Source organism: Neophocaena asiaeorientalis, unplaced genomic scaffold, assembly GCF_003031525.2.
Source record: "Neophocaena asiaeorientalis asiaeorientalis breed wild unplaced genomic scaffold, Neophocaena_asiaeorientalis_V1.1 scaffold882, whole genome shotgun sequence".
NCBI classification, from domain to species: domain Eukaryota; kingdom Metazoa; phylum Chordata; class Mammalia; order Artiodactyla; family Phocoenidae; genus Neophocaena; species Neophocaena asiaeorientalis.
Genome location: NW_020173141.1, coordinates 359319 through 386107, shown reverse-complemented (window position 1 = coordinate 386107; position 26789 = coordinate 359319). Strand labels below are relative to the sequence as shown.

Below are 26789 nucleotides of genomic sequence, written 5' to 3'. Positions count from 1 at the left end.
CTCCCGATTGCTGTGCATCATGAAAGTAATACCGTGTAATACTCAATGAGTTGCATTCTTACCCACCATCCCAGAAGCCAAATGCCCAGCAGTTCAGCCCATCTGTACTGCAGTAAGACATCCTGGGGCATGTCTTTGGGGCACCCCAAAGACCCTTCTGCTGCATCTCTCTAAAGCATGGCTTACAAATACCCTATTATATCACTTATATGTGGAATCTAAAATATGACACAAGTGAACTTATCTACAAAACAGAAACGGACTCACAGGCATAGAGAACAGCCTTGTGGTTGCCAAGGGGGAGGGGGGTGGGGGAGGGATGGATTGGGAGTTTGGGGTTAGCAGATGCAAACTAGTATATATAGAATGGATAAACAAGGTCCTACTGTAGAGCACAGGGAACTATATTCAGTATCCTGTGATAAACCATAACGGAAAAGAATACGAAAAAGAATGTATATGTATAAGTGAATCACTTTGCTGTACAGCAGAAATAAACGTAACATTATAAAATCAGCTATACTTCAATAAAATAAATGTAAAAAAAAATAAAGCATGTCGTACACCTGAAACTAACACAACATTGTAAACCAACTATACCCCAATACATTTTTTTTTAAATACAGCACGTCTTAGGTAACTTTAACATTTTAAAACAATATCTTAATTCTTTGAAAGCTGGCCTATCCCACATATGAGCATTAGATCATCCAAACAGCCTGTCTCCAACATGCCAAAGAGCAGGATGGTTATTTATTATATAACCAGTACTGTACCTTGCCGAATACTAAACTATCTCAGCTCCCCACGTTTCGTGAAGGCAGAGAACAATCTTTTTCATAAGACCCGAAGTCAGAATTCGGTAAGTACCTGCCTCCTGCTAGAGCCCACAGGAGTCTATGGATTAGGGCTTAGATTCAGGCAAAGGAGAAGCACCTTCTCTCTGCAAGAAGAGCTGGCTCAGGGGGCTCTCTGGCGGCACCAGCTCCAAGGGACGGTGGCCTTCAGCATCCCTGGCCTGGGTGTCTGCTCCAAAGTCCATGAGCAGGCAGGCCAGCTCCCCACTGGACGCCCTGGCCACCGCGTGCAGAGGGGAATCCAGCCCCCGGCCTTGGTTCACGCTCGCTCCTAAACAGTCACGAGAACAACAGAGTCAGAGTCAGCAGAGTGCAAGTGCCCCCTTCTCAAAGCACTGCACCTCAAAATTCCCTAACAAAAGGGCGTCCATAGCAGGCACAGTAGTTCTCCTGAGAAAACAGGAGACGACTTGATTCCATTTAATAATATGGGGAAAATGCCACTTGACAATGTGACCGAAGGTACCACGGGAGCTCTGTGACGTATGAGGTTGAAAAGCTTGCCTTTGAGCACTCCACACAGGTGTGACACATGCAAGAAGAATCCTGGTGGCATGAAAGCTGCACATTCACTATTAACGGAGCCCAAATATTAGCCAGTACAGGCCGGAAGTGAGGCTAGATGGTGAAATCTCACCTATGGCAATTATCCACATTTACACGTCGAGCAACTGCCGTGAGGTTTAAACCAGAGACTTGGGACCATGTGATTTGGACTGTGAAGGGCAATCAATTATGGCAGCATTGTCTAGACTGGGGTGGCCAATCCCAAGATCACGGGGAAGGGGGCAAAGCCCTCCTCTTCGGGGATAAGGTAGAATTCGAGGACCACCCCCACCCAGTTCCATCCTTACACTCTCAGAAAATCCCTACCCCAGTCCAGATGCTGGCTCCTGCTGTGATGTGTGGGGACATATGACTTTGCCTGGGCTGCTGTCCCTCTAGTAAAATGGGAATCTATGTCCAGTCAACAAATGTTAACTGAATTGTTCTTGTATTGGTCTTGGCTTTGTGAGGGGTGCCAAACATGGCCCTTTCCTGACTAGGAGCTTAAAATCCACCTAGGGTAATAGAAGAAAGAGAGGGAGAGAAGGAGAGAGAGAACCCATCTCCTAATTCATGGTAATGGCTGCCAAGTGAGTAGAAGGCAATGGGAACCGTAAGAGCATTCAGTGCAGGGCAAGATTACTGGGTTTTTAAAGAATAACCAGGACTCAAATAATTAAAGAGGTCATGAAGTGGTATCCCAAGTGTAGAAGAAGGGGCTGGATAACAGCAGGAAGGTGAGAAAGAATGATGCGACCTACGACTTTTCGAAAATATAATATTCACAATGGAGTAAAAATGGGGCAAGTTCTATTTCCAAATCAAAGAGAACTGTGAAGGCGGCCCCAAATCTGAAGATTCAGCCCTAATCCAGCAGCTGTGCAAGTTACTCAGGGCCTAATAATACCAATGGTCAGAGGGAGGGAGGAGAAACTAATAATCACTGAGGACCATCCTGGGAGATGTCATCATCATTATCATTATCACTATTCTCAGTACAAGTGAGAGAACTAAAGTTGAAACAGTTTAAACTAATTCCCCACGGAAACACAGTCAATATGAACTCTGATCCTGTGCGACTCCATTGCCCGCGCTCTTTCCTCTGCTACAACAGAAAGAGCTTTCAGATACCTTTAATTTACTTTTCATTTACTTTCCTTGTTATGTTTTGCTTTTGGTTTTACCTGATTCCAGAAGCTTCTTGGCACAGGCCACCTGCAGATTTTCACAAGCCAAATATAACGGTGTGCCCAGGTGGCTGATGTTACGGTCAATGTCGCCCCCATGAGCCACAAGAGACTCAATGCACTCCACGTGGCCTGCAGCCCAAAGTGGGAGAAAACAGTTACCGCACAAATTCTCTTAGCTAGGGAAACACCACCTCGCCCATGTTTTGTGGGTTTAAATTCTCCAACAACTTCTCCAGCGACCAAAAGCTATTCCCTCTATTTAGAATAGGGAATGACCTTCAACACTGTCACCAGTTAATGGGTTGACTATAACATGGCATCTGTAGCTCTGGGTGGAACTCCACTTGAGTTTACCAGCCACGGTAAGCAACGAGCAGCCAGCCACGTTTTTCAAATGTCGGTGGCTCTGTAATCAGTCTGATCACCGAAATCAAAGTGAGCGCTGAGGAGAGATATGGAACAACAGGGACTAAAGGTGGACCTGGAGAAGAAAGGGCACAGAGCGGACCGTGGAACAGGGAAGGAAAGTTACAACCTTACCAAGGGCAGGCCCTGGGACAAACAGGCCACGGTGGGCACAGGCAAGGCTTAGAAAAAGGTGCCAAATCCAGCATGAGTGAGGCCCAGTGTGGCCAACTAGGTTTGGTGAAAGCGGAATCACTCTTCCTTGGTCTAGGACATCATACTTGAAACATTGCTCCTTTGCATTTATCTTGTTATACCATTTTAGCTCTATGTGTCCAGTGAAAATGATAACATGTCTCCTCGTGAAGAAATGCCAGTGCTTTGGGAGATAATTATAAAACGGGTGGATCCAGTCAAATGGGGCTGCTGTAAAGATGAGGGGAAGCTATTTTGTGAAGCCACTGCGGAAATAGCCCTCGGGGCAAGGTACGGTCATCATGATGTCAAGGAGGAGGAGAAATATCAGAGAAAAGCAAAACTTACAATTTTATTTTTTGTCTCAGAGTTAAGAATAGCAGGAAAACTGTGACTTTACAAAAAGAATAATCCCAGATGAATAAGTTCTGGGGATCTAATGTACAGCATGGTGACAACAGTTAATAATATATATACTGGAAAAAAAATATATATATATATATACTGGGCTTCCCTGGTGGCGCAGTGGTTGAGAGTCCGCCTGCTGATGCAGGGGACGCGGGTTCGTGCCCCGGTCCGGGAAGATCCCACGTGCCGCGGAGCGGCTGGGCCCGTGAGCCATGGCCGCTGAGCCTGCGCGACCGGAGCCTGTGCTCCGCAACGGGAGAGGCCACAACAGTGAGAGGCCCGCGTACACTAAAAAAAATAAAAATAAAAATAAATATATACACTGTACTTTAAATTTGCTACGGGAATAGATCTTAAATGTTCTCACCACAAAAAAAAGGTAACTATATGAGGCAATGGATGTGTTAATTAACTTGATCACGGTTATCCTTTCACAATGTATACGTATATCAAGTTATCACACTGTACACCTTAAATATATACAATCTTATTTGTCAATTATACCTCAACAAACATGGGGATGGGGAGACTTACCCCAAACTGTATATAACATCTTATATTTCCAAAAATTGAAAGTTTGTTTCACTTAGCAAACTTAGGTGGCCCTGAGACAATATTCTTTAAGGCCTTAAAACAGAAGACTATAATTTGTTTTATAAAATAACTTGACTTTATGGGGTCATTCCACACATTCTGATGGATAGTCTACTATATGCCAGGCCCTGTTCCGGAGACACAGCAGTGAGCAGTATTCCAAATGTTCTAAAAGGGCTCTTCTCAAACCTACTGTGCATCAGAAACCACCTGGAGGGCTTGTTAAACAAAGCACAGATGGCTGGACCCCACCCCCAAAGTTACTGATTCACTGGGTCTGGAATGGGGCCCAAGAATCTGCATTTGCATGCCAGGTCAGGCTGACGCTTCTGGTCCCAGGATCCACACATTGAGAACAACTGCTCCACGTACCTCCTTTTCCCTCTTCCCTTCAACAATAAGATGTCCCTTGAAGGAGGGGGTGGAAAACTTAAATTCTCAACAGATTTACCTCTCTTAGCAGCTTCGTGCATGGGGGACGCCAGATCACTCTCAGGGTGGGGACTGGCTCCATGCTGCAGAAGCAAATTCACACAGTCCAGGCTGCCGCTGACACAAGCATTAAACAAGGGAGTATGCCAGTCTGTAGTGACACCATTCACCTAGAAAGAAAAGCTCCAGCATGAAGGCGGGCAGTGGGGTATCCTGGATTCAGACCTAAGCTCCACCATTTTCAAGCTATTATTTCACTTGTCTGAGCCTTAAATTCCACAGCTACAAAATGGGGACAAAAAATAACAGATTCCCCAAAGTTGTTGTGAAAAACCGGATGAGGTATAGAATGTAATGCACCAAGAACGTTCCCAGACCAGGGATTGAACCCGTGCCCCCTGCAGCGGGAGTGCATAGTCCTAACCACTGGACGGCCAGGAAATTCCCACTAATCACCTTATTTTAAACATGCCATCCTAGACCCATCCCACACCAATCCAACTTCCCCACAGAAGATAGAGTAACCTTTTAAAATTGTTAATGTTTTATAGCCCCTGCGCGCCACAACTAGAGAAAGCCCATACACAGCAACGAAGACCCAACACACCCAAAAATAAATAAATAAATTTAAAAACATCACTTTCATCCAAATATAGAGTGAACACAAGCCAAAGAGTTTATTCAGCTCATTCATTAATGAGGGAACCAGTAAAATGGCAAGGATGGCTAAAAGGAGAATTTACATAGTCAGTCAATGCAATGCTGAAATAAATTTGCTAATAGATACAAAACTGGTTAATATCCTATACGGCCATAAAACTATAATCGTTAGGGCTATCTTTTCTAACACTGGAAATCAGACCGAAACTTACAAGCTAACATCTAACTTCACAGTGTTTGGGCTATAATTGAATGGCAAAGAGCAAAGCCAAATGCAGATGCATTTTCCTCTATCAAGGAATTCTTTGGTGAACCTGTTAAACGACGATACTGTGAAGACAGGGACGTCATTCTCATGCCCTATTTCCACGCAAGGCCAGAACTAGTGATGCGTGAAAGATGTCCAGGGTGCAAAGTTTAAGGAGAAGACACTCACTCCCAGGGTTACAAAAGTGCTGAACTCACCCTGCGAGTGAGCAGAGTTTAGAGTTTGCACCCCAGGCTCCTTTCTCGCCTCTGCTTAGTCCTGGGCCTGCTTCCAAGTTTGGGGTAAGTTTTCTTAACCAAAATATAAACCTCTTGATGCACTCATCTATGGCTCTCGGCTGCTCTCAGGGCAAAGCCCATTTTCTTGGCGTGGTCGGCAAGTTTGTTTGTGTTCTGACCCCTCTCACCTGCTCTACTCTGCTGCTATAAGGAATTATTTTTTTCAGTTTTTTAAAAATTTATTTATTCTATATATTTTTGGCTGTGTTGGGTCTTCGTTGCTGCACGCGGGCTTTCTCTAGTTGTGGCGAGCGGGGGCTACTCTTCGTTGCGGTGCACAGGCTTCTCACTGAGGTGGCTTCTCTAGTTGCGGAGCACGGGCTATACGCGCACGGGCTCAGTAGTTGTGGCTCGCGGGCTCTAGAGCGCAGGCTCAGTAGTTGTGCGCATGGGCTTAGTTGCTCCGCGGCGTGTGCGATCTTCCCGGACCAGGGCTCGAACCCGTGTCCCCTGCATTGGCAGGCGGATTCTTAACCACTGCACCACCAGGGAGGTCTCTAAGGAATGATTTGAAGGAACGATTTGAAGCCCCCACTTTCACTTCTAGGCCTTTGCGTTTGTTGTTCCCAGGGGGTGGGAAGTCCATCATTTCCCCCAACCCCCCGTTGAACTGACTAACTCCAACAGGTCCTTTAGGTTTCAACTGTAACATCATTTCCTGTAGGAAGCATCTTTTGACTCCCCCTCTCCATCAGAAATAAATGGGTTAGGAACACTTCTACGTGTTCCCAACAATCCCCTTACTATTAATACTTATTACATTGTAGTGGTTTGCAAAATATGGCCACAGATTCTCTGCCCGGGATGCATATCCCTTTGCAGAGTGGCTTAGTAACTCCTCCCATCCCAAGACGGAGACTATATCTTTTCAATCCTTGAATCTGGGCTTGCCCACATGAATTGCTTTGGTCAATGGGACAGTTAACAAGTGTGATGCAGGCACAGAGCTTGCCCTATTTTGCTGCTCTTGGAATCCCTGCTACCATGTGAACAGGCCCGGGTCGCCTCCTAAAGGATGGGAGACCACGAAGAGCTCTTCTGTCTCCCCAGACCTCCCAGCCATCCCAGCCAAGGTCATCATGAAGTAGCCTGCCCCAGCCCATCTATCAGCTAACCTGAAATGCCTCAGTAAGCCCAGCTGAGGTTAGCTGAAGCAGCCAGACCAGACGAGCTGTCCAGACAACACAAGGAACTGTGAGATAAATGGCTACTGTCTTAAGTCATTAAGTCAGGGTGGTTTGTTACACAGAAGAAACTAACAGATAAAAACAGCGTTTTGTAATTGCCTGCTGTGGCTGAGATACTATGCGTTAAACAAACTCATTTCCTCTCTCTTGGGCGCGGAGGCATACTACACTTGCCCACCTCCCTGGCAGTTAGACATGGCCTGAATTCTGGCCAATGGGATATGAGCAAAAGTGACATATGTCACTGCCAAGACTGGCCCTTAAAAAGCTTCCATTCACAATCCTCCGTGTCTTTTCCCCTTCTAGCCATCTGGAATGGAGCACACATGGGAGCAACAGGATGAAAGGAGCCTGCGTCCTTGAATCACCCTTGGAAAATAGCCACCCAACTGGGAACACCCACACTGGATTCTGAGTTGAACAAGAAATAAACTTTTATTGTATGAGGCTACTGAGATTTCAGGGTTTATCTTTTGAAGCAGTTAGTGTTACATGCCGCCATTTACCTGTTTATCTGGTCGTCTCCTCATTTAGTTTAGAAGTTCCTGAAAATCTTTATCTAGAGTTAGGCACATAATAAATGCTCAGTACAGACTGGTTGAGAAAAGATGAGAAACCCATACAGAATTTCATGATCAGATTTCCCCATCACTCCTGACCAAGAGGGTACTTAAGTTAATGGAAGATGTACTGGTCCCTGCTTTCAAATGCAATGATTTCGTATCTTCCTTCTCTAGAATCTCATTATGTCATCCCGATTCCCATTCTCCAAATAATAATCACATGCCTTATCCCTCTCAATCCTCACAATACCACAAAATATGCTACATAATTTTTTTTGGTATTTTCCCTGTTTGTTTGTTTTTTCTCACATATAGACTCTAAAGCTTACAGGCTAAGTAACCTGTCCAAGTTTCCAATGTTAGTAAATGGTAGAGATGGTCTGGAACCATTATTCAGGTCTTATGGAGACAAATGTTATGTGTTTTCTACAATATGTCACTACCTTCCAGCCACAGAAATGAAGGCAGAAATCTAACAGCTATTTATTAATAGTGACAGTCAAAGAAAACGATAGATAGTCAGACCATGACTTTCTAGCTAAAAACGCAGTATTTCATCTACCACTAAAGTAAATAAGCTTAATAGACATAATACTTTTGAAAAAGAAAAACCTTCATATTTCAAATCAGGCTAATCAAAAACGCTGGGAAGTATTCAGAAGGGATAGAAACGGTCATTTTTCAGTCATGGTGCCTAAGGTGTGATTTGAGCTGCACTTACCTGAGCTCCATGCTTTAATAAAATGTTTGCACAGGAGGGATGACCTCCGAGACAGGCTTCATGGAGCGGGGACACACGATCTGCCGTGACGAGGTTCACAAGCCACCCCTGGAGGAGGGGAAATGGGCAGAGTAAGGGATGCAAAGCAACAGTTCTGTAGGGTTGGGTTTCAGTCATGAATTCAGTACAAGACAATTCTTTTAAAAGTTGACCTGGCTCACCTATGATAAACCATAATGGAAAAGAATATTAAAAGAAGAATGTATATATATATTAATATTTATATATATAACTGAATCACTTTGCTGTACAGCAGAAATTAACAAACACAACATTATAAATCAATTATACATCAATTTAAAAATTTACAAAAATAGTTAATCTGGCTCATAAAAAAGAATGAAATAATGCCATTTGCAGCAACATGGATGGACCCAGAGATTAGCATACTAAGCAAAGTAAGTCAGACAGAGAAAGAAACACCATATGATACCACTTATATATGGAATATAAAATATGATACAAATGGACTTATCTACAAAACAGAAACAGACTCAGAGAACTATTACAGACTTGTGGCTGCCAAGGGGGAGGGGACTGAGGAAGGGATGGATTGGGAGTTTGGGACTAATAGATGCAAACTATTATATATAGGATGGATAAACAACAAGGTTCCACTGTAGAGCACAGGGAACTATATTCAATATCCTATGATAAACCATAATGGAAAAGAATATGAAAAAGAATGTATATATGTGTAACTGAATCACTCTGCTGTATAGCAGAAATTAACACAATGCTGTAAATCAACTATACTTCAATTAAAAAATAAAATAAAAATAAAAACCCAACAACTTAAAAAAAAAAGTTAACCTGGCTCAAAATCTGACAGTACACTAAGGTGTTGACAATGATGTAAAAAAAGAAACAAAAAAAGGAACCATCATACTGCTGGCGGGAGTGTAAAATAATACAACCACTCAGGATAACAGCTCGACAGTATCTATCAGAGTTGATAACACACATACCTATGACCTAGCCATGTGACTCTTAGGTGTACACACTCAAGACTGACTTTCAACTTGCTCTCACTCTCTCTTGTCCTCTCACTTACTGGCTCATTGTTCTGATGAGGACCATGACAAGGAACTTAGGGCAGTCTCCAGGCAACAGCCAGCCAGGAATTGAAGATTTCAGTCAAAAAACCCAGAAGGGGGCTTCCCCGGTGGCGCATAACTGAATCTTGCCAACAGCCATGTAAGAGAATTTGCACTGGGGTCCATCCTTAGTCAAGCCTCAAGATGCCTGAAGTTCTGGTCCACACTCTTATAACTGCAGATTCATAAGAGTCCCTGACCCAGCTAAACTGTGTCTAGATTCCTGACCCATAGACACTGGGAACCAATACATGTCTGTTACATTAAGCCGCTAAGTTCGGGATTTCTTATATACGTACAGGCATATATGAGCGCACTCCAATAGCCCTGGACTAATACAGGCCAAAGCATTAGGTGAACCTCCACAGACAGAGAGGCAGAAAGTCCCGAGGCTGAGGAGCAATTACCTTCTCACTCTAGCACGCTAGGGCTGAAGAAGCAAGAAAGTGTCTGAAAGGCCCTGGGATTCTTCATCCTCCGGGAAAATGTGCTCTCCAGGAGATGGATCACGAGCCCAACCCAAGCCAAACATCAAAGAGCTCCAGGAGAGGCTCCAGAGACGCCCCCTGATCTTGGAACATATCTTCTATCCCTAACAGGAAGAAATCAGGTACAATAAAAGTTCTTTTCCTTAGGGCATGTCAATTAAGAGCATGGATAGTTTAATTAACATCTTGGTAATATATTATACGTTTTCTTCCCAGAAGAGTTTAAATTTGCCTAAAATCATTCCAATAAATCACTTCACTCACCATCATTCCTAACATACATTCTTCTACTTCTGTGGGCATGTACAAGTCAGCCCCCTAGTCATGCTGTCCTTTGGACTTCTACCCTCTGACTGGCAAGCTCATGCATTTTGATATACACCTGAGTCTACAGGATCTCAAACGCAGAGCCTTTTTAGGTGGGTCTGCAAAGGGGTTCTGGGAGACTCAAAATCATCTGCTTAAAAATAAAAATTCCAATATCCTTTATACTACTTTGTCATCCCAGCTCTGCTGTTTGCAGGGAGGGGTAGGACTGTATCTTCCCTTCCTTCATAACCTCAAATTCCATCTGTATTCAATAAATGCTTACTGACCCTCTGACTCGAGAAGAATTTGAATTATAGCATTTATTCCCTTCACAAGCACTGCCCATGGACTTCACAGTGTGGCATCTGCTGTTTTATTATTGTCATTATTATTTTATTAGAGGCATCCCCTCAAAGATCTGTTCTCAAACCCTTTTTTTCCCCACTCTCAATGTTCTATATTTGTCCAATCTCTTCCCCACACACTGCTAAGTACACAAGAAATTCACAGCAAAATGTTAACTGCATTTTTCTCTGTGCGACAGATCCTGAGCTGAAAGAAGACTGTCCTTTAAAGGAATTCTTTATTGTGTTCTGTTAACCGCAGTCACCGCTGCCATTTCTAAATCATCATCTAGGTGCTTATACATAAATCCAGGTAAATGAAAATGTAAAAAAGGAATTATTCACAGTACAGAAGTGTTCACCACTCATTACATATTCACACTACAACGAAGTTCCTTTAAATTAAGTTTCCCTTTGCAAACTGCGGACTGTATTTATAGGTACAAGTATGACTTTAAATGAACTGTGGCATTTTGTTTGAATTATTGACAAGGCTGAATCATATACTATTATAAGGTAAATTCTAACCCATTACTTCAGAGAGGGTCCAGTCTACAGTGGGTTCTCAGTTAAAAAAATGAATAGCTTATCTTTAATTGTTCTATCATCATTTGTCTGTCCCTAGTCTCAGCCTATATTCAGAAGCTCTTTCTGATGGGTCCTTGGGGTTGTATAATATCAGGGCACCCATGGGTGACACAGTGCTTAGTACCTGGCAACTTTCTGTCCCAGCCCCGAAGCATATGCCTACCCAGGCTGAACCAACTGACTACAAGAAGCTGAGGCTTTATCCTTTGTCCTTCCCACAGTTATCACTTCCTTCTCTACACTCAGCAGAAAAGAAAATCATGAACACCTATGGTACTCACGTTCATCAGAACACATCACTTCCTTCCTACTTTACCAAGCTCAAAGCCATCTGATGTGAGAACTTCCTGCATTCCCTTTCTCCCCACACCTAAAATCTCTCTGCATTCCTCCAGTCTTCTTTTCTCCCACTGCTCCTTTCTTTGAAGAAGAAATATATGAGTGCAGTCCAATAGCCCATGACTGCACCCGGGCCCCCCCAGCTCCCGCCACACCCGTGACATTCCTTCATCCACCTTCTCACATGCGTCCACTGCTCTCTCGAGATACACTTTCTTTTTGCTTTCAAAGTCTCCCCATCCCGCAGTCCTGACCCTCTGCCAAGCATCCATCCATGTGCTTCTTCCCTTTGCTGCCCCCTCCTTTTTCTTTTTTTTTTTTTTTTGAAAATAGTCTATCCCCATCGTCTCTACTTTTACCCCTTCTCTCATTTTCCACCAACACAACCCTGCTGATACTGCTTTTAAAGACCACCTGTGACTTCCGGAAACCAGTTTGCACTGCTCTGTCCCCCGCCTCCTTCCACCTCTAAATTTGCCACATGTTCATCCTGACCTCGTGAAACCTCTGCCCTGGCTTCTAAAACAGAGTTCTACCTGGAATTATCTCCGACCTCTGACTGCCTTTTTTTCTGTCTCTTTCACTAACTCTGTCCTTTTCATCCTTACATCTCCTAATGCAGGCATTTCCTCCAGGATTTGCCCTCAAATCCTTTTCTTTTTCTCTCATATATTATACATGGCTTTCAAATTTAAATCTTGGGACTTCCCTGGTGGCGCAGTGGTTAAGAATCCGCCTGCCAATGCAGGGGACACGGGTTCGAGCCCTGGTCTGGGAAGATCCCACATGCTGCGGAGCAACTAATCCTGTGTGCCACAACTACTGAAGCCCGCGCACCTAGAGCCCACGTTCTGCAACAAGAGAAGCCACCACGATGAGAAGCCCATGCACTGCAACAAAGACCCAATGCAGCCATAAATAAATAAATTTATTTTAAAAAATAAAAAATCCAAATCTCCAGCCCCAGTACATGTTTCTAATTCCCTGCTAAGACATAACCACCCAGAGACCCAGCTCACCACATAAATTCAGCCTTTGCCAACCAAGCTCCCCTGAAAGGAGCTCCTTGTCTTGCCAGACCTGATTCTCTAAATGGCACCACTATCTTCGTTTCATACCTAGGATTAAGACCTCAGAGAGAGGATAGCAGAGTGATTCCCGAGTTCAAATGCTGGCACCATCACCTAACAAGCAGTGTGACCTTGCGCCAGCTACTTCCCTCTTGAAGCCTCATTTCCATCTGTAAAATGGGGACAATTTCACCTACCCTACAGATTGTTATGAAGACTAAAAAATGATGTATGCAAAATGCTTAGCACTCGGTAACTTCTAGGCAGTTATTATCTGAGATTTCTTTTTATTCTTTATTACTTAGCCTTCAATGAGCTGCCACATCCTAAAGGTCTGATGTTTCAGAATGCTCAGGGTCTTTCCTAGTATCCACACCCTTAGAGTGGCTTAGCTCTTTAAAGATTGCAGGGAGCAGCATAAAACGTTTTATTCAAGAAACAGAAAAGCCAGTCCTTACCCCCTGCATGCAGTGGGACTCTACTGGGAAGGCTTATAGGGTTGTGCATTCAAATCTCCAGGGGAGCTTTAAAAAACAAAAGGCCAGATACCCAGGCTGCGTCTCAGAGCAACGGCGGTACCATCAAAGGTAGTTGACAGAGATGCAAAGGCAATTAAATAGAAAAAGGTTAGAGTTTTTAGCAATGGTGCCAGAACAAAGGGACATCAATATACAACAAAAACATGAATCTTGACCAACACCTCACACCTTGTACAAAATTTAACAAAATGGATTATAGACATAAATGTAAAATGTAAAATTAGAAAACTTTTAGAAGAAAACATTTGTGACCTTGGCCATATGTGGTTTTTTTTTCTGGCCTCTCTATTCTGTTTCATTCATCTATCTTACCTTCATTATCACCTGGTCTTGATTTTAGTAAGTTCTTATATTTTTTGTCCCTTCCAGAATGACATACAAATGGAATCATATAGTGTATAAAATTTGAGTATGGCTTGCTTCACTTAGAATGAAGAATGTCTTTGAGATTCATTTTTTTAAAAAAAGGTAGTTGAATTCAGGCATCAGCATTTTTAGGAACCCCTACCCAATCCCAGCCCAAGGGGATCCTAATGTGTACCAAATTAAGGTCACAAAATGCCCAAAGGATGCCTTAATTGCTTCCTGCTGGCCTAACAAATTGTCATTGCTTTTTAAAAAATAAATTACTATTGAAGTGCAACAGATATAAAGAAAGGTTCATAAATCCTTAATGTAAACCTCAGTGAATCATCACAAAGAAAATCTATCTGCGTAATCACCGTACAGGTAAAGGGAGAAAGGAAAAAAACTTACCAGAAACCTATGTATGTCCTACCCAAATGACTACCCACCTCTCATCGGCAAAGGCATATAGAATACTAACATCATAGAATCGTTTTCCTTGGTTTTGAACGTTATATTAATTGAACCATGAAGTATGTATTTTTGTGTTTGCTCAGCTACCTTCACTTACCTGTTTTTTCAGATTCATCCATTTTCATTGCTGTATAGGGTTCCACTGAGTAATATACCAAAATATATGTATCCATCTTACTTTTGATGGACACTTAGGTTGTTTTCAAGGTTTTTTTTTTGCTGTTATGAATAAGGCTGCTATGAATATACCTGTACGTGTCTTTTGATGAACACATGTATACATATCTGTTGCATATAAACCTAGAAATGAAACTGCGGGGTTGTAGCATAGAGATATTTTTAGCTTTAGTAGATATTCCTTAACAATTTCCCAAAGTGGTTTATACAAATTTATACTCCCACCAGCAATGTATGATAGTTCCAGTTGCTCCACACTCTTGCTGACACTTGCTGTTTTCTGTCTTTCCAAATTTAATCCTTCTCATGGGAGGAACTGGTAATATAATTTCTTATTCATAATTTAAATTACTCCAATTACTATTAGCACAGGTTGATATATTTACTGAACATCTGAATATCCCCTTTTATGAAGTACCAGTCCAAGTCTTTTGCTGATTTTTCTGTTAGGTTGCCAATCTTTTTTGTATTGATTTTAGGCTAAGAATATGAGTTCTTTGTGAGATATATATATATAGCACAAATATTTTCTCATGTGTGGCTTGACTCATTGCTTTCAAAAATACTACCTCTGATGAACAAGTCCTTAACTTTAATCAAATCCAACCTATCAGTCTTTTTGTTCCTTTCCACATACTCTTTTTTTTTTTTAAGAAGATGTTGGGGGTAGGAGTTTATTAATTAATTTATTTATTTTTGCTGTGTTGGGTCTTCATTTCTGTGCGAGGGCTTTCTCTAGTTGTGGCAAGCGGGGGCCACTCTTCATCGCGGGGTGCGGGCCCGTCACTATCGCGGCCTCTCTTGTTGCGGAGCACAGGCTCCAGACGCGCAGGCTCAGTAGTTGTGGCTCACGGGTCTAGTCGCCCCGCGGCATGTGGGATCTTCCTGGACCGGGGCTCGAACCCGTGTCCCCTGCATCGGCAGGCAGATTCTCAATGGCCTTTTTTAAAAAACTCCTCGGCTTCCCTGGTGGCGCAGTGGTTAAGAATCTGTCTGCCATTGCAGGGGACACGGGCTCAAGCCCTGGTCTGGGAAGATCCCACATGCCGCAGAGCAACTAAGCCCGTGCGCCACAACTACTGAGCCCGCGTGCCTGGAGCCCGTGCTCTGCAACAAGAGAAGCCACCGCAAGGAGAAGCCCACGCACCGCAACGAAGAGTAGCCCCCGCTCGCCGCAACTAGAGAAAGCCTGTGCACAGCAATGAAGACGCAATGCAGCTAGAAATAAGTAAAACAAGTAAATTTATTTTTTAAAAAATCCCTGAATGTACTGGTCCTACAGGAGCTTAAAAAATACCAATGCATGAAGCCTGCCCTAGGCTAAATCAGAATACCTACAGTGAAGCCCAGGCACTGTTATTTTTTTTTAAATCTCACATTATTTTAGTGTGAAGTCTCGGTAAAGAATAATTAGCTACAGTTTCAGTTTCTCCCTTCTTGGACCAAGTGAGAATTATTTTTTGTAATTTTCTTTTCTCTTTGTTATAGCCGTTTGAATGCTTGGTCTTACTCGCCTTACTAAAATATGTTTGTTTAGTTTAGCAGGAGCGTTTTTGAGTATGCTTTGATTACCTGAAGCGCTATGTAGATTGTAATAAGAAAATAGATACTCCTCATTTATGAGGAGTAACTGGAGCAGGTAATTTACACAATGTCACCTTAGTTAATTCTCTCAAACTCATACAAGGTAACATAACAGATTGAATTTTTGGTCTCAATTCTTCACTCTCCTGTAGCAGTGTAATACATTCTCACCCTTGCCATGACCTCATAGTTGACAAAATGTATCGATACTTCCTTGATCCTTGAATTTGGACCTGGTCATCTGACTTGCTCTGACCAATGGAGTGTTAGCAGATGTGACATAAGCAGACTGGAAGTATTCTTTCATGGTTGAGCTTGCCCTGCTACGCGTCAGCCTTTTGCCACGAGGAGAAAATTCCTCAGGTAGCTACTGGTGAAAAAAGGATGGGAGGCGTGTGCAGCAGAGCTGTACCCAACCCACAGCTTGGAGCCAAGCTCAGTCCAGATCAGCTGATCCAAAGTCTCATTAGCAAGAAATAAATGTTAATTGTATTATGCCACTGAGTTTGGGGTGTTTTGTTACACAGCAAGATCTGACTAATACAGGTAGGTATTGGAACACTCATTTTATAAAGGCAGAAATTGAGGTTCCAAGAAAATAACTTGCTTAAATAATGCAAAAGAGCTTAGATAAAGACATGATTCCAGCTGATATTCAGTAAACACGTAAATACTAAACATAAATGAATATCAGTCCAATTTAATAAGTCATATATAAAAGCTGCAATGATCATTTTTCACCGTATCAAAAAAAGGTAAATGTTTCATTTTATCTGAGAAGCAGCTTAACTTCATTTAGCTAGAGTTACGTGTTACTATCTGTATTTCTATTTATAAGAGGCTGCTGCTACCAAAAACAGCTTAAGATAGTGGCTTAGAGTAGTCTGAAAATCGTCTTTAGAAACTGTTTTCTCATGGGAGGATTTCTTAGTCTATATAGGTCCGTGAAATTGGAATTTTTTCAAAGCACATTTCCACGAACTACCACCTGAGCTTTATCATGTCTTGTGATTGTGAATTTAGATCACAAACCACAGTAGTAACAGCAGTATATAGGGCTATCACAGAGAGGAATCTCAGATATTTTTAATTGCAGTATGAATATTGCAGATATCTAAAATATCTCAAAATATACATTCATCCTACTTAGAAATTATGGTAGCAATTAGAATCACCACTAAATCTTCTTATGGAATGCATTAATAAAGAAGTTCATATATTACAATGTCACACATTTGTTTATAGAGTTCCTCTATATTGTGTTTTATGCATTTAAAACATTAGTCTGAGAAGGGGTCCATAGACTTTGCCAGACTATCAAAGGGGTCCATGAAAGGGCCAAGAGCTTCTAACCTAAAAGGTCCATATTGTCTCTTCAGAGAACAAAACACTATGAATAAAAACTTTACTGGAATTTTGAATGGCGATTGAAACCGCTTTCTTAAAAGCGCCTTTGCTTAAGTTCCCAATAATTCCAAACCATCAAAACTCAAATTAATGTGTACTTGAAATGACACCCTAGAAGCAGAGACACTAATATGAAACTGGGCAGAGCCATTTCTACTGGAGATTCAACAGAACTGAACAAGTCTTTGAAATTATACGATGTCGTTTTTTTTGTTTTTTGTTTTTGTTTTTTTTTTTTTGCGGTACGCGGGCCTCTCACTGTTGTGGCCTCTCCCTTTGCGGAGCACAGGCTCCGGACGCGCAGGCTCAGCGGCCATGGCTCACGGGCCCAGCCGCTCCGCGGCACGTGGGATCTTCCCGGAACGGGGCACTAACCCGCGTCCCCTGCATCGGCAGGCGGACTCTCAACCACTGCGCCACCAGGGAAGCCCGACGTCATATTTTAAAAGACATTTTCAAGCATTTATTTTACATGAGAGGTTTTCAACCTCTTTCAGCACTACTGACGTTCAGGGCTGGATAATTTTTTAATGTGGAGAGCGGCCCTGTGCAGTGTCAGATGTTTAATTACTTCCTTAGTCTCTAGCTACTAGATGCCAGTATCACCACCACCCCGCCTCATCCCTGCTCCTGCTTCCAGTCGTGACAACCCAAAATGTCTCCAGACATTGTCAAATGTCCCCTTTGGGGCAAAACTGCCCCAGCTGAAAACCACTGTTTTACATGATAATTTTTCAAGAACATAGTCTATTGAATAAAGTGACAGCAACTTGAATGCACTAATTTGCCCGCTATTCATTCAATAGATATTTAGTATAGAATCTATTCTGTGCGTAGAATTGTACCAAACTCTAGTATTATGTCAGCCTGCAAATAAAGAAGGACACAGGACACGATTCATCTCCTTCTGCTAAAGAGGAAATTTATATCCTATAGCACAGGCTCCGGACGCGCAGGCTCAGCGGCCATGGCTCACGGGCCCAGCCGCTCCGCGGCATGTGGGATCTTCCCGGACAGGGGAACGAACCCGCATCCCCTGCATTGGCAGGTGGACTCTCAGCCACTGCGCCACCAGGGAAGCCCAGTATTCATCTTTTTTTCCCAAAAAACTAACTTACCTGGCTGATGAGGTTCCTCAAAGACAGCAGACGTCCATGAATGGCTGCTTCATGCACAGGAGACCAATCAGACACAGTATCTGTACGGAAAAGGGAGGAGGAGGTGACATCCTGCTAACGCACTTTAGACCCAGAGGCTCATCCTTGCCCATCAGTAGAGTCTAACCGGTCTTACTGGAGGGAGACATTGGAGTCAATCAACCAAAACTCCACCAGGACTTCAGAATCTCTCCCCTCTATAGATGTTTTTTGAACACCGTTTATTTGAAATGTCTAGCTAGCTAAAGAAATAACTACAGCCAGTGTCCAAACTGAGGACAAAGTGGTGGACTGGGATGACAGATTACTGTACTTCCATTTAGACGCTGGTTTCAAAGGCAAATGGTCCATTTAGTTAAACGAGAGCTTCGGTAATTACCAGCATTAGTGCGTTAAGCGGTGGTTGCCAGTCTAGTTGCCTGTGCGAAATACAGACTCTGGCATCTCAGCAAACAGTGCCATATACTAATAGTAGTAATCGTGTCATTACATACGCCATTAGGTTTGGAATCAAATCTAAACAGAACCATATTTATGGATTACCTCCCGTCCCCATATCAAGCACAAATCAGGGCTCAGTCTGACCTTGTAACAGGGACGTGATTTACTCCCAAAGGCAATGCGCCAATGTGATTAAGAGAAAGCTGTGAATTCAGAACCGCTTGACTTCTTCTGAGCTGTGGGTCCCTGGGCAGACCCCGAGCTTCAGTTTCCTTCCCTGTAAAGTCAGGACAGCAATATTCTTACCTATGGCTCAACCCCTATTAGCTACTATTATTATCCTGACCTAACGATAACCAGAGAGTCTTGATTAGACCCCCCAGTCATTGTTATTTAAAAAACAGCAAACGTCTTCTCCAACCATTTGGAAAGAATACACTTTCTTAGGAAGGAAGCTTGTAAAACCCATCCCAACACGTTAAATGCTCTCCTCTCTTTCTAACTGACTGGATGTCAACTGACTGCGGCGCAGACCTGAATTTTTCTCATCTCCAGCTGCGTCTGGTTTCTAGAACAAACAAAGGCAGGAAGTCAGAACGTGAGGAGGCTGGTCTGAGCTGCAGCTCCAGCTCTGCCTCTGCTCAAGTAAACACACTACACACAAACGAGGCAGGATGGTCCGATACCAGTCATGCCTCGTAGACGAACTGGTATCTCCTAAAAGCCCAGAAGACCTGGAGAACCAGGGTAAGTTTCTAAAGCCTGGCCAACGCCAGCCCATCAAGGAGGACGCTAGAATGCTTTGGACTTAACACGTGTTGGCCGACGTGGGCCTGCCACCTGGAGCTATCAGTGTCCCAGAAAACCTGTCCCAGTGAGCAGATTACCATCCTTCCAGATGGATTCATGAGGCATTCAGTAGAGAAGAACAAGCTGAACGAGCCTGCCTACACGCTGCCCTTCCAAGGCTTCCCTCCTGGGCTCACCAACATGCTCGAGGTGCCTTCAGTGAAATGGCTTCTTCTAACCTCCAAAACCTGATGCTCAATAGAAAATTAGTGTCCTCACAGTATTCTCTGAGGGCCCTAGTGCTTTCAGGAAAAATACTGCTGCTTCTAGGGCTTGGAGCCTACAATCCAAACAGCAGCTATGGAAGATTGATCTCCAAATTAGAATGAAAAGGACAACTGATTCTACCGTGTTGGTGTTAAGGCACACTACCATCCACACGAAGAAATCCTGAGTGAGAAGAACCAAACGCTGGGAAAGGGCTTGAAAATCATGTGTGTGATGATTAAGCCATTTTTTCCAGCCAAGTGCTCAGCTGCTAAGAAGTATCGCTGCCACACTCAACCTTTGTGAAAGCTACCTCAGATAATTAGAGCTGACAGCCGGGCAGGTAATTTGGGCCCTAAGTTGTTAACTCTGTTTAGATTTCATAAAAGCGATGCAATTATCTTATCAAGTGTAGACCAAAATGGGCTTTGCTTTCCATGCATTCATCATGGAAACATGACTCCTTCTATTTAGAGTAAATAAAGAATTATGTACTTCTCCAAGAGAGAGAGAAAAAAAAGACTACCTGAGGTTTTTGCACTCATGCATTAGGACATAGTATTTACAAAGCAGAGATGGCCTGTGTCTTCGAGAAGCATAGGATATTGTCCTGGGACACGTGGTGGGTGGCTACCAGCTTTAATGATTTATCATTCACATACTACACAATTCGCCTCCTTCAAGTGTACAACTCAATGGTTTTCAGTAGATTTCACAGTTGTACATCCATCATCACAATCAATTTTAGAACATTTTCATCATCCCAGAAAGAAACCCCTTGCCCGCCAGCTGTCCCCCCCCCCCCATTTCCACTTCCCCCAACCCCTGGCAACCATTATTCTACCTTCCATCCCTATGGATTTGCCTATTCTGGCCTTTTCACACAAATGGAATCATACAATATGTGGTCCTTTGTGACTGGCTCCTTTCACTGAGTGTAATGCTTCAAGGTTCACCACACTGCAGTACGTATCAGTATTTCATTCCTTTTTATGGCCAAATATTTGTACAGATAGACCAAAAAGTTCATAGACATTTGTGGTGTTTCCACTTCTTGGCTGTTATTAATAATGCTGCTCTGATTTGCGTGTACAAGTTTGAGTGGCTGTATGTCTTCAGTTCTCTTGGGTAGACACCTAGGAGTGGAATTGCTGTACGACATGGTAACCCAGTGTTTAGCCTTTTGAGAAACCGCCAGACTATTTCCAAAGCAGCTGTACCACTTTATATTCCATCAGCAGTACGAGACTTCCTTTCCTAATTGAAAGCCCTTTCAGGCTAGGATTTGGTGAATATATCATAGCTTGCCAATACTCCAGGCCAGAAGAAAAGCTTAGGTGCTTCTAAAGCCAAAAGTCATCTCAAATTTATACAAAGACTTGAGCCTCAGCTGGTCTCTGAACACTTGAGTGATTATCTAAAGACTTTAAACTGTGAAAGGTTGACATTTTTCTAGCACGGAGAGCGTGAACTTTATATATAGCTCATTTAGCGAACGCCATAATTTGCAACATGGATTAATCCACACACTCTCTTTGGCTCTTGAAAACACTGACGAGATATCCAGGAGATGTTTCTCCAAGGGTTTCCAGAGCCCACATCACAAGCAGGCAGTGAGCTACAAGCTCAACACATGAGCAATTAAACCCCAAAGCAGCTTTGTCTGCCTTCCTGCTGACAACTGGAGGGAACAGAATAAGCAGAAAAGGGGACCTGCTCCTGCCAGAACATGGACGCTGCTCATAGAAGGAGGCTATGGATGAAGGGAAAACTCAAGGTCACATGCCCTTTTCCACTGACCCCAATGAAGTCTTTGAAACTCAAGGGCCATTATATCTATACAACACATCATCCAAGCGCTTGGTACATGTTAAGGATTCTTCCGCAGTACTTTTTGAACCAAGATCCATTGGTTTTACTGCCGAGAAACAGATGCCAAATGGGGGTCATGGGCAGTGCCACAGATCCATTAGTGTAGCTCATGGTTAACATGGGGCAGGGAGCTCTCCTAAGGAAACGACCCCACAAGTCCTCCAATCAGTGCCATTTAACTTACATTTCTTTTACACTGAGTCTCCATCAAACCGTGCAGCACGTTAGGAAGGGTGCCGTTTCATTTTTATTGAAATTTCTGGAATGACTTTTTAAATGTCCATTATTTCAGAAGAGATTTTAAAGGCACTAATCGGTACATTCTGCAAAGAGCTATTCACGAAGCTCCAAGAGCCTGCAGTGGATGCTGGGAAACATTTTGCAAGGTCAAGGAGGGGAGAAGAGAGGTTGGGTTGCTCTGAGAGTGTTGGAACACTTGCTTTCAGTCTTTGGGACGTGATGGGGTGGGTTCAGTGGAGATCCTCTCCAACATCGGAAAGAGGATCTGGGTACTGTGTGAACAATTATAGTGTTGGTTGGATTCCAGGACAAATGTAAAAAGGAGGAAGAGAAACAGAGGCTCACAGTCGCAAACAGATAAATAGAAAGGTCCATTGAGGAAACTGTTGGGCACATTGGTCCTGTCTACTGCAATGCTTTCTCCACTTGTAAAAATCCACCCTAAGAGAATGAAATGATTTCCTTTCCATGCCTGTTCTTGCCCGTCTTCTGTTTAAATGTGAATACTCGCTACAGGGTGGGCTCAATTTTGTGAAGAAGATCTCCCTACAGGTGTGAGCCTGCAGGCAAAAACCTGAAGGAGAGACACTAAAAACAAGAACTCAGTGTGATTACGGGAGATTGTGAGTTTATCCTTCAATGTATTTCCCAAAGTTTCTCTGACTAGGTGTGAATTAGTTTCCTAGGGCTGCCATAACAAGGTACCACAACCCGGGTGGCTGAAAACAGTAGAAATTCATTGTCTCACAGTTCTGAAGGCTAGAAGTCTGAAATGGAGGTGTCATCGGGGCCAGGCTCTTTCCAAAGCCTCTAGGGACGAATCCTTCCTAACCTCTGCTGGTGGTGGGTGTCCATCTTTGCTGTTTCTTGGCTTATCAGATGCATCCTTCCAATCTCTGCCTCTGTCATCGCATGGCATTCTCCCTGTGTGCCTCTTCTCCTCTTCTTATAAGGACCGGTCATTGGATTAAGGGACCCTCCTACTCCACTAGGGCCTCATCTTAACTAATTACACCTGCAATGACTCTATTTCCAATCAGGTGGCACCCTGAGGTACTGGGGGTTAGGACTTCAGCCTGTCTTTTGGTGGTGGGGGGGGGACACAATTCAATCCATAACAAGGTATTTTCAGGAAAACAAAGACATTCTTTTCCTGCTCCTTGGGCAGAAGAGTCAAGAATTAAATCTCTATAAAGAGTTGGGGGCTTCCCTCGTGGCGCAGTGGTTGAGAGTCCGCCTGCCGATGCAAGGGACACGGGTTCGTGCCCCGGTTCGGGAAGATCCCACATGCCACGGAGCGGCTGGGCCCGTGAGCCATGGCCGCTGAGCCTGCGCGTCCGGAGCCTGTGCTCCGCAATGGGAGAGGCCACAACAGTGAGAGGCCCGCGTACCGCAAAAAAAAATTACAGTTTATAAAGAGTTGGTTGCCATTGTCATACCCTTTCCACCCTTCCTCCGAAGAGGGAGGCAAAGAAAAGCCTGCAAGTGCGGGTGGGAGCAGCAAAGTTCCCCAAGAGCAACCACACCTGGGCCCTGGCTTGCCCCTGGCCCTGGCCCTGTGCCAGGGCATATGCTTCACCTGAGCTGAGTTTCCTGTCAGCGCCATCCAGAAACACTCTGAGTGTTTCACATTCCACACTTCACCGAGGGCGAGCCTCCTAAAGCATAAACAAAGGCAATCCAGCTATCAGTGAGGTTCTGCCCAAGGGGCAGGACTGACACACAGTAGGGAGAGAGAGCCTCCACTTGGGTAAGGAGGGGCAGGAAGCCTGGGAGGGCTCTATGGGGGCAGCGGCTTGGCCGGGTGGAAGGAAGGATGCAGGAGTTTGCGGGTCAGATGTAGAGAAGAAGGACTTGGGAGAGCGGTAGGGTCCTGGCACCCACCCTTGTGACTCCTGCTTCTTGGAAAACTTCTCTTCCTTTAGTCCCTGTGAAATGACAGCATCTGAGTCTCTTCTTGCTTCTCTGTCCAACTTACTGGTCCTACGTCCTCAACTGGAGGCCCGTCCCAGGGCTCCATCCTTGGCTCTCATAAATCAGCCATCAGACAATGTCTCCTTCTCCAGGATTTCAGCCCAGCCCCTCTGCAGAACAGCCCGAGGTGTGATTCCCAACCCGTATTCATTCCCCAGCCGGTGTCCCACCCATCATGCTGGGCCCTGGGCACTTTCATGTTCAAAACAGAAGTCCTCCTCCTCTCTCCCTCACTCTGCCCGCAAGCCAGCTCCCCTTCCCAACTTCTCTCTCGTGTAGCCCTCTGATCTGACATTTGAAAACTTTGCACATTGGGCCACCTTCTCTCGTTTAGCCCCAATATTTAATCAAGCAACATAGCTTGATTTCTCTTTCCTTTGAAATTATCACCCATATTTTCCCTTTCCCTGTCATTTCTGAGGCTTGATCCAGATGTCAGCTTCATGCAGTGGTTCTCAAAGTGTGGTCCCCAACCGGCACCATCCGCATCACCCGGGAGCGTGTTATACAGATTCCCAGGCCTCGCCCAGACCTAGCATCAGAAGGGGTGGGGCTCAGCCAGCTGCAGTTTAACAATCCATCCAGGTGATGCTGATGTATCCGAGTTGGAGAAGCAGTGGATTAGTGCAAGAATATCTCGTAAATCCTCCGTAATCCATCCTGAATGTGGCTACCAGATTAACTACTTACAGTCTTCATTATGGCCAAGTCTCCGCTCCAGAACCAACAGTGGCTCCCAACTGCCTGGCTCATGAAGGCTAAACTCCTCCACTTAGCTTCTGAAGCTTCATTTTCGGGTTCCATCTCTCCCAACTTGTTCTCACTAGACTGGCCAAGACACTGCACTCCAGTTGTGACTGTCCGCTATATACTGGGTTGGCCAAACTGTTCGTTTAGGTTTTTCCATAAGATCGTATGGAAAGGTCCGAACGAACTTTATGGCCACCCCAATATATGCCCGGCTGCCGCCGCCCACCCACCCAGCCCTAACCAGGGTTGGATTAGGACCTTTCGAAGCCGTAAACGGTGAAAAGCGGCTGGCGCCCCTCTCTCAGGCCAAAATAAAAATAAACATAAAACTACTCCGCACTAAAATAATCATGGAGAAGTCAACCACATTACTGATTCTTCCCCGTATTGATTGGTTTGCTGCTTTAAAAATGTATTTATCAAATCCCTTTTTTAAAGTTAAATTTGGTGCCACTCTGCCTTCTGCTGCTCCAAGTTCACGCTCAATATCTCTGATGACTCCAGGAATGCCTCTGGAGATCCAAATCCTACTCGCTGTTGAGGACTCTGCTCATTTTACGAGCCAAAGTGGATAAACGAAGGAATAAATGAGCAGTCTTGTCTGCTCAGTGAGCCAGAGAGAAGGCATTTTGTTTTTGTTTTTGTTCTGCCGGTACGCGGGGCTCTCACTGTCGTGGCCTCTCCCGTTGCGGAGCACAGGCTCCGGACGCGCAGACTCAGCGGCCATGGCTCACGGGCCCAGCCGCTCCGCGGCGTGTGGGATCTTCCCGGACCGGGGCACGAACCCGCGTCCCCCGCATCGGCAGGCACAATCTCGACCACTGCGCCACCAGGGAAGCCCGAGAGAAGGCATTTTGTATTTTATTTCTTCTGTCTTTTCCCCCTTCAACACCTAAACAGTAGGAGAGTAGTAAGTCCTAGCTGACTGCAGAGTCCCTGCTTTTTGTCCCTTTGACCGCTGACTGTAATCATCTCTCCTCTAATGCCTAGACCCATTTTTTCACAATCCTTTCAGTCAGCAGGTACCTGCTAAGTGCTCAGAGGAAATGACAGTTTCCCGGAGGCGTGAGGCTCTATACATTAGCAAAGATACCACGAGACAGGTGAGAATCATACCTGTTCGACACTTCCCCGAAGTTTAAAAGGCTCCTTTTAAAGTGAATCAATCAGTGCTCAATGTTCGAACATCATTTATAAACCCAGCCCCACCTAAATGCCAAATACCTAAGACCTTTTAATAAATGTTTTAGCAATAAAGATGTTCCTATTTAGAAATAACTGTAATGTAAATGATACATTTGACCCACAAAGAATAATTCTTTGGAGCTGAAGTTTTTCCTGGAGAGTAAATGGTGATCATTGACTTGGTATGGTCCACAGGACCCTGCGGAAAGAGGTGTACACATTTTTGAACAACCGTGTGAAAGACAGATCCCAGCAAGCCGTGGACATCTGTCCAGTTACTGCCCCGTGGCCACGTCTCAGATGGAGTCACTGAAATTGCCCCACCCTTTTCTCTCCTCTCTCCTAAGCACGTTAACCGACCTCCCCAGCAGGCTGACTCCCCAGCCCCTAGACTCACCCCCCATCAATGGGTTGGAAAGGAGCCTGACGTCCGGAGAGTCTCCCAGCCTCGGGGGCTTGCTGCCGTTGCTGCCCCGCGGTTCACCATCCATGGTGCTCTCCTGGGCTGGGCAAGCTCCGCTTCAGTTGTTCAGGAAAAGTCCAAATTCCATGCTCCCCCAGCTCCTGGGAAATTCCAGGACTTTGACTGGCTGGGCAGCACCGTCCTGGTCAGATGGCAGAGAACAGAACAGGGCAGGGTGATCTGAATACTACCTGTGGTCAGACACACACACGTACACACACGCTCTCTCTCCACCTAACTGGCTAGAGGCTGCCCAAAGCCCACAGCAGCCCCCCAGCCCCAAGTCTGCAAAGTTGCTGATGTCACGTCCTTTCCAAAACTGAGACCAATCAGGGAGGAAGCCTTGAGGTTCCTCAGGAAGGAAACACAGTATGTAACTTTGGGAGAGCCCAGGGTTGGGGTGTGCGGGGGCGGGGAGGAAAGCACTGGTCTGCTGCAACGTTGTTCCCCCTGCTGGGATCCGGTTGTTGTTTGGGGGTTTCTTGCTGTTGAGACAAGCCCCGGAACCCAGGAGCTGAGAAAGCTG

At 44.5% G+C, this 26789-nt stretch overlaps 1 protein-coding gene across 3 annotated transcripts in view; it reads right to left on the bottom strand.

Moving 5' to 3' along the window:
• Nucleotides 1-26316, bottom strand: part of ASB9 (ankyrin repeat and SOCS box containing 9) — a 34472-nt gene extending 8156 nt beyond the window's left edge. For 2 of the 3 annotated variants that reach the window (XM_024744119.1, XM_024744118.1), the window contains exons 1-6: nt 26198-26316; nt 18244-18323; nt 8305-8412; nt 4647-4797; nt 2588-2722; nt 937-1128 (exon numbers count right to left, since the gene is read on the bottom strand). In XM_024744119.1, coding sequence (XP_024599887.1) covers nt 937-1128; nt 2588-2722; nt 4647-4797; nt 8305-8412; nt 18244-18323; nt 26198-26291 — 760 coding nt within the window. In that variant the 5' untranslated portion in view covers nt 26292-26316. Of the gene's footprint in view, nt 1-870; nt 1129-2587; nt 2723-4646; nt 4798-8304; nt 8413-18243; nt 18324-26197 lie in introns of all 3 variants that reach the window. The other variant, XM_024744120.1, reaches the window with a different exon arrangement.
• Between the last annotated feature and the right edge of the window lie 473 nt (nt 26317-26789).